The sequence below is a fragment of the Olea europaea genome, chromosome 12 (genome assembly GCF_002742605.1).
Source record: "Olea europaea var. sylvestris chromosome 12, O_europaea_v1, whole genome shotgun sequence".
Classification (NCBI taxonomy): domain Eukaryota; kingdom Viridiplantae; phylum Streptophyta; class Magnoliopsida; order Lamiales; family Oleaceae; genus Olea; species Olea europaea.
Genome location: NC_036248.1, coordinates 24867941 through 24876149, shown reverse-complemented (window position 1 = coordinate 24876149; position 8209 = coordinate 24867941). Strand labels below are relative to the sequence as shown.

Here is an 8209-nt window from a genome sequence, read left to right as displayed (position 1 = left end):
TTGCGTGATGATAGACCATGATTAACAAAGGAGTTCAAAGCACCACATGAGCCCTACCACACCGTAACATTACCCGTTCTCAACCCTATCGAAAAAGCCTATCAGTCTGATCCACGTGTCGACCACACTCTCTCACTTCAGCCACTTGTCTTTTCTGAGTTCTTTCCTTGTCCCCACATTCCCTACTAACCAAAGGGCATTTTAGTCATTTCAAATCCTCCCATCTTCCACACACTGGTTTTTCCTCCTGGCCCTGGGTCTATTGGTAGTGCAACACAAGACCCTCTACATTGCTTCACCCTCTTTTTTACCCAATAATTTCTTTGCTTTATTTCGAATATTTACTCCTACTTAACCAGATAGCCCAGTATTTATTTTCGTTATTCTGTTCATTTTTGGTTTATGACTTGTGAGTGAGTATTAGTCTTAGTTTTGGTTCTTGCTTTTTTTTTTTTTTTTTTTGGGTAAAAATTAATCTTGATTGGAGTGTAGGGTTCTCGGTTCATAGGTTTACAACTAAAAACCTTGCTTGAATTTTCTGTAAAATTTTTCTTACTTTGGAGGTTGAGAAAGTTGATATGGGGTCAAAGATCAGATTTTTCCATCTTGGCATGTGTGATTCATGTCATGGAGTGCATAAACATTCATATACTCCATGTAGTTGAAGTAGTTTTGTATATTGTGATCTTGGCACTGGGGTTTGTTGTGTTTCCTATGGGGGATGGTGATGATAGCAAGAGGGATTTAAGAGCTTCAAAAATGGAGAATCTTTCTTTGGAGATTGCAACAAACAGATTTTCTAAGGACTTGTTGCAGAGATTTATGGGTAGCAGTAGCGAATATGAGGAGGCGGTGAAAGACGAAGATGAGGAGATTGAGTTGAATCTTGGGTTGTCATTGGGGGGTAGATTTGGTGTAGACAAGAGTTCTAAGAAGTTAGTAAGGTCATCTTCTGTAGCAGAGTGTTCACCAGTGGTGAGAGATGATAATGATGCGGTGGCACCACCACCGGCTGCATATAACAGCCTTGTGAGGACCTCTTCATTGCCAGTAGAGACGGAGGAGGAGTGGCGGAAGAGGAAGGAATTGCAGACCTTGAGAAGAATGGAGGCTAAGAGGAGGAGGTCAGAGAAGCAAAGGATATTGAAGGGTGATAAAGAAGGCGGCTGCAGTGGTGGTGGAAATGGTGGCAATTTGATTTTGGGGGAGAAGAGAGAAATTGAGGTGAATTTAAGGGCGAAATTGGATAGAGAAAAGTGTTTCGCAGCTGGGAACAGATGGGCAGGGCCGCCAGTCCGTCTGTCTTCTTGGACTGCTGCTGCTGCTAGACAAGCCCTTCTTGGAGGAGGGATTGATGTAACAGTGCCAAAAGGGAAGAGTGGCGGTGGGACGAAAGGGTCTGGGCAACCGATGTCTCAAGGGTCATTGGAGTCACAAGGGGGGAGCTCTTCAAGCTTGTCTGAATTGGACAGTAAACCTCTACAAGGTAATTCAATTTACTTTTTCTTTCATTTGCCTACCTATTGAGGTGGGTAATCAATCAATAATGTGAATCTCCTTTTGGAATTCAGACGTGATTTCTTTATAAGGTTAAAATGAATTTAATCTGCTTGAGCTAACTAAAGGTCCCTGGTTTGACATTTCTTGAACAATAACCCGTATTTCATTATTCTTGATATCTGTCTTTGAGGCTGATGTTTGATGTCGAGAGGCTGCTGCTGTTCCTAACTAAAGAACTTTACCTCATGTTCCACCTTGTTTGGTGGCACAGTGTTGGAGCATTGAATTGGAATTCATGAAAAATGAATCGAAAGTATAATTTAATCGTTCTAAGTCCAACTTTCAATCACCTGTTATATGCTAAGTTGCTAAGAAACGTGGCCTCAATTGTCATTTAGTACTTGCATAATTTGAATATTAACAGACTGTGCTTTCTGAGTGGCACTAGTTATTTTTATTTGATGTACTATTTGGATGGATTTCTCCTCCTCTCCCTCTCTCTCTCTCCTTCCCTCCCTCCCTCCCTCCTCCTCCTCCTTAATTTCTACCTATTGTAACCATATTTCAAATTACCTGCCACATTTTCCTTTTGTAATGTCAACCCCTGTTTAGGGTAGTAAGGTTTTACCTTGTAGTTTCTTTATTGAATCTCCCCACTATAACACAATTCTGCAGAATATGCCGTTAATACCTCATTTAGCTAGTGGCAATGAGGTTCTCTCCAATGGAACTTCTGTGGCTAGTTAGATAAATGAAAAATTTGTGATATTGATGACATTGTTTCATTGAAGGAAAAAGCATGTTAAATATGTTACAGGGATATTTTGCAATTAGGATTGGAGTTTGAATAGAGTTGGCAACTAGCAGATCTCCTGAGTTGATGTTGGAAAACTTGTGTGGCCTCAGCACTGACCTATAGGGATAAAAATTTATCAAATTATCCAACAAGGAATCTTGTGTTCTATTGGGTACTTTCATTTAATGATCTGATCTTTATTGACTCATGCCCATCTTTTACCAGGTATTTTGACATAATAAACAAGCATGGATTTAGATATGTACTTCGAAAGCATTACGATATGAGTACACAGATACAACTTTTAAAAAAAAAATAATAATAATAATAAGGATACGCAAATATGTATATTAAAGTTTTAATACCAATATCTATTCTAATGATAAAATTATAGTTGTCAAATGTTAACACACTTTTATATGTATTAAAAGAATTAATACCATTGTCTATTTTCAATAATAAAACTCTAGTTACCAATTAATTTAAAATTCTAGTTGTCAATTAATTAATGATATAACTATTTTCAGTAATAAGTGAAGTAGTCATCTAGTATCTTAAAACACGTTTATTTATTTATTTATTTTTTTGAAATTGTTAATTAAAATTAGATTTTTAGTAGATTTTGATAAAAAAATTTGAAATGTGTGTGGTTGAAAAATTGTGTGATTCATAAAATATGTGATTAATATTGATTGTTTGATTTTTACTGAGACTCAAACCAAACATGCTCTATATATTTTCAATAAATTATTAATAATAACAATAATTATCTATTAAATGAAACACTTTGTCATCAATTGTCAATAGTAACGAGTTTTAAAATAGTTTAAAATCAATAATTCTCTCTTCTTTATGTGTCATTATTGTCAATAGTAATGAGTTTTAAAATAGTTTAAAATCAATAATTCTCTCTTCTTTATGTGTCATAACGTGTTCGAAATGTATTGAAAATTTGAAAATTATAAAAATATAAAATAATTTAAAAACACATATTGCTACATATTTGAGTGTCCAACCATATCGAAACTTGGATATATATCGGATATGGGAACGTAAGTTTACAATTTTCATTGCTTCTTTGTTGACAAATAGCTTTGTGAATGCATTTTACTTAGCTTGATCAGCTAACCAAAATGCTACTTAAATTTTGTGGGTAAACTCGCATTCCTCTTTCTGTTTTTAAATAATCATTGACTTGTTGGCTAGATTTCTTTGAAGATTTCTTTTAACGGCATTGATTGTGGATATGATGAGCTATGGTTGGATAATAGTGAAGAAGAAAGCTTTTGATCTATAGTGAATAAGTTTTACTTTTGTATTGAGTTATAAGATGAGTTAAATGATTGTAACATTGTTATTATAGATTGATGTTCATCTCTACATAAAAAAATTATGGTTCTAGATTGCTTTGGTGCTTCAACTTTTAGTTTGAGGCTTTGGCACTGATTTCAGGTCATTAACATATATTGCTGTCATAAAGATGCATAGGGTGCTAGAATCCAGTTACCGGATTTCTGTAGATATTCTTCTGTATATCTTTCCCTATTTTGATGTGAATGTATGTAAGTTTTATCCGAGTGGTCTTGACCCGTCAATCTTAAAGTCACCATCTTGAATTTTTCGTATTCTTTATTTCTATGAAATTATATTCCTTTTGATAACAAAGTTTCAATTTACAATAATTGTAAGGTTAAGTTTTCAGGACACAAGGAAAGGGTTGCACCATTGGTAGTAATCCCCCACTAAAATAGAAAAGGTAATGAAAAAGGAATACCATGGAAAAAGGAGAAAAGGGGGAAGATACTATCACAAGCACACACTGACTGGATGAATTCTTCAACTCTTAACAGTAAATAAAAGACTCTGAATAGTAGCAACATGATGGATGATTGTGAGCATTCAGGTTTGGAAAGGGCCAATTAAGTGTTTTTCTCTTGGTAATCACTTGTGACACTTTTTTTTTTTGGCACGTGAATTGGAGCAATAAAGATTATTCTTCAACTTCATAAAAGTCCATTTCACGGTGGGAAGAAATTATAGAGCTGTCCTTTGTAGTTAAAGTGTAACATATTTGACTTATCTGCATAATTGGTGTATTCCTGAAATTATTTTAATATGATCGCATTTCATTTCACCATCAAAAGAAAATATATGAAATAGTTTTGTCCTATTTAGATAATTTATATTTAATCTCTTTGCCTCCTCATTAGTCAGTATTTATAGGAGATTAGATAGTGCATGTAAATTTATATCTTTAACTAGTATTGCAAGATTTTTTTTTTTGCCTTATTAATGTTTATTTATGAGTGGACTTGTTAATGAAATAGATGCTGTCTTTTCTGGGTAAGGTTTAAGGTACATTTTATTCTGTATACTCTTGCTTCTTTACTAATAAATAGTCATAGGAGCTCAACAATAGGGAATGCTAGAATCAATCTTCATAGTAGTTTAGCTGTGGATGGGCATGGCTTACTGAGATTAGATTCCACTAATTTGTGGCCTTTCATGTTTCATGGTCTGGTGGCATTACTAAAGACGTATTATCTGCTGGTAGTTTAGTTATGTCATTAGGATCACTTTACAGATTACTTATAAATGAACATGGATTTAAGTAGCTTTTTGAGAAATTCTGAAATGTCACTTTTTCACTCGTTGAATTTCTATTTTTACTGACTTGGGGAAAGAGAGAACAGTTTTGCATGCTTCTGCTAATATATTTAGACATGCTGTTCACGTATTGATTAGAAAATAGATATCAGGAGTCTAATGCGTGCTTGATTCCGGACAGGATTGGCCATTCTTCCTTGGTGCTACTCAATTTTCCTTACCATACGCCCTACTAGTTACCAGAGGTTTGTTTATGGGTTTTAGATTAGTGTATGTCCATTTGCAGGCAGAATAAATATTCTAGGCAGCTACCCCAGTGTTTAATTGTTAAAGAAGTATTCCCTGGATTACAAAATGCAAATGGCGTGGGCTGCATAAATTGGTTTTGGATGGGGGAATGACAATTAATGAAATTACTCATATGAAGTTTGGCTAGAAAACCACGTTGACCCACCTAGCTAGAATACAAATATATGTCTACCTTCTTGCCTTGGTGCTCCAAGTCATTTTGTAAATGAGATATATTCAGAATAGTTTCAATGTGTGAATTGTTGAAGTGGAGCCTTATCATATTGTACAGTAGTTGAGGGGATTGGCTTAATTCCTACGATATAAATGATTATCTTCATTTTGTAAAACTTATAAATCATTTATAAATGATCAAATTTCATTTTCAATTGCACATTCAAATGGACTCGCAAGTAGTATCCACTCGTCCATTACTCATGGTATCTGTTTATAAGATAAACTGTTTATGAATTCTTCCCAAACAGAGGCTTAAGGGGGTTCAGTTTTGAGTGTGTGAAAGGCGTGAGAAAAACCTTGTACTTTTCTCCTTTTTAGTGATATAACTGCATGGCAATTTGGCATAGCTGAAGGTGAACTACGAATGCTAGGTTTTTTCATTATGTTTATTGTTGCTCCTGGGTTTCATGAACTAGCTTTCTACTCACTGAAAAATACTCTTGATAGTTAATTAGTTCTTGAGCAGTTGCAAAACATAATCCTATACAAGTATGTCTCTTTCTAGCAGTTGACACTTTGTAGTAGTTATTTTACTTCTTAAAATGGAAATCAATTAGGTAAGGGCTGCTAGGCTATATTGACAGAGTTAGATTGATGTTCGGTTAAATGTCACTCTTCTTCTGGAGGAGAATAACACAATTTTTAGCAATATTTATAAATTTTATTGTGAAGTATAGTGTTCCAGTCCTTTTTGCAAGTTGCTGACACTAGAAGTGACAATTCGATACCTTTCTGCATAATCCATCATATTCCAATTATGTATTCAAGTATTCTTATATGAATATCTACTATAATTGGGAAGAATCGCACAAGATTCTTGCTTTTGAGTTTTTAGATCTACTCTTTTCTATTGCAGGTGGTGATGATCAGAGTCCTGTCAGCGTCCCGTCCTTGCAAGATCGGGAAGTAGGCTCTTCCACGACAAAAGCAAGAGAAAATACGGAGAGTCCATCTAAGAGATCTCATAACACAAGAAATCGAGGTAAAGAGATGGGAACAAATATGATGGAGGATATGCCATGTGTGTTTACAAAAGGAGACGGCCCTAGTGGTAGAAGAGTGGACGGGATACTATACAAATATGGAAAAGGAGAAGAAGTGCGGATAATGTGTATTTGCCATGGAAGCTTCTTGTCACCAGCGGAGTTTGTCTTGCATGCAGGAGGTAGTGATGTGGATCAACCTCTCAAGCATATTGTTGTGAACCCCAACTCTCTGTCCCTATTGTAACGAGTGCCAACCTTGAAAATCCATGCTAAAATAACGTTTTTCTTTTTTTTTTCCTAATAATTTTTTCTTTTTCAAAGGGAACTTGCATGTAATTAACTGATGAACATTTCTGAGGTATCAAAAAATTTGGAAATTTTTTGATTATGTTTAGGAAATGCAGGGAAAGAGCTACTGATATGGAGTTGATTGATTGTTTACGTGTTTAATGCTGTACATGAACTATTTCTTCTGATAGCATTGATCACAGAGTTTCCAGTTTCAGTTGAGCGACACGATAAATTGATCTATCTATTCATTTAACATTTCAACTTAACAGAAAAACTGTCACTGTTAGTACAAGGCATCTTTTTTATGTCAATGCTTAGATGAATATCTCGTCAAACTTTTGATGCGAAAACGTAGACGTTCAATTAAAGGTTCGGAACTTAACACAAATAAACTAAAAATTGAAGTATTTCTCAATACACTATTTAACCTTTCAAACATCAAGTTACTCAATTTTTTTTCAATAAGTATTTTCTACATTTTGTTACGAAGTGTCTACATGTGTAATACCAGTTTAAAATTGTGTTTCTGTGCCGTATAATCTCTTGTAACGCTGCACCACCATTGTCAACGCTGCACCAAACTCCCCTAACACACATACCACCACAATTGATCATATTTGTTACCGTCGCTACCATTGCCACCAACACCACAGCCACAAATCTATACTTGCCACCATTGACAAATGACGAAAACTTAAAACAATAATAATTAATTCTTGTTCGTAACACACCCGAACGGGTGTTAGTTCGAATTTCAGTCAAATGAACATGAGAAATATTGAAATCTATCGTACAACGGAAAAAATAAAATATCTTGTTAATAAAAAACGAAAGTAATAATTTTATAACCATAAAATGTATTTATAGATTGAAAACAGATTCTAATCGTATTGAAATCCTAATTTTGTTGATAAATTTAAATTAAACTAAAAATTGCAAAAAAAATAAATTGAAAATACCCTTAAATTAACTAAAAATAGAAGAATGCCAAAATAGACCCCCAAATGATAGAATTGAAAAACGCTTTCTGATTGTACTAACAGACGAATACCTGATAATCGAGATGAAAGTTATGTACATTTTTGTAGATCTTTCTTATTTCTTCTCTTTTTTAATTAGTTTAGAATTTTCTATTCTAATTGACTAGTGTCATCCCTTTCACTTCAAAAGAATTCATCCCTGAGTTTACATTAGGATATCATTTTTTGAAACATACTCATAAATATCTGCAACATTAAACATTTTGAAAATCATCATATGCTCACGAAAATCAAGACATATGCATTGTTATTGATCTTTTGCAGAATCTTGAAAGGCTCATACTTCTTTTGATCCAGCTTCTTCTGACTTCCACCATGCTCTTTTCTTAAGAACGCTAACTATATCAGCAACTTGAAACTTCTTATGGTGCCTATGTGTATCAGCAGTAGCTTTACACTTTGAATTGGAGGCTTCCAACTTTTTTCTCACTCGTTCAATTACCTCCACATGTTATTCAACCAGT

General features: G+C 34.4%; 1 protein-coding gene across 1 annotated transcript; it reads left to right on the top strand.

Moving 5' to 3' along the window:
* Positions 1–227: 227 nt before the first annotated feature.
* On the top strand, positions 228–6892 carry LOC111406170 (ninja-family protein AFP3-like). The gene is made up of 2 exons (XM_023035413.1): positions 228–1486; positions 6285–6892. The coding sequence occupies exons 1-2, from the start codon at positions 628–630 to the stop codon at positions 6656–6658; spliced, it is 1233 nt and encodes a 410-aa protein (XP_022891181.1). The 5' UTR covers positions 228–627; the 3' UTR covers positions 6659–6892.
* Positions 6893–8209: the final 1317 nt, after the last annotated feature.

Bases quoted from the DNA above. Each gene is read 5' to 3' on its own strand.
- LOC111406170 (XM_023035413.1), top strand. From the start codon at position 628: ATGGAGTGCATAAACATTCATATACTCCATGTAGTTGAAGTAGTTTTG. The intron at 1,487-6,284 runs GTAATTCAATTT...TTTCTATTGCAG, and splicing joins GGACAGTAAACCTCTACAAG to GTGGTGATGATCAGAGTCCT.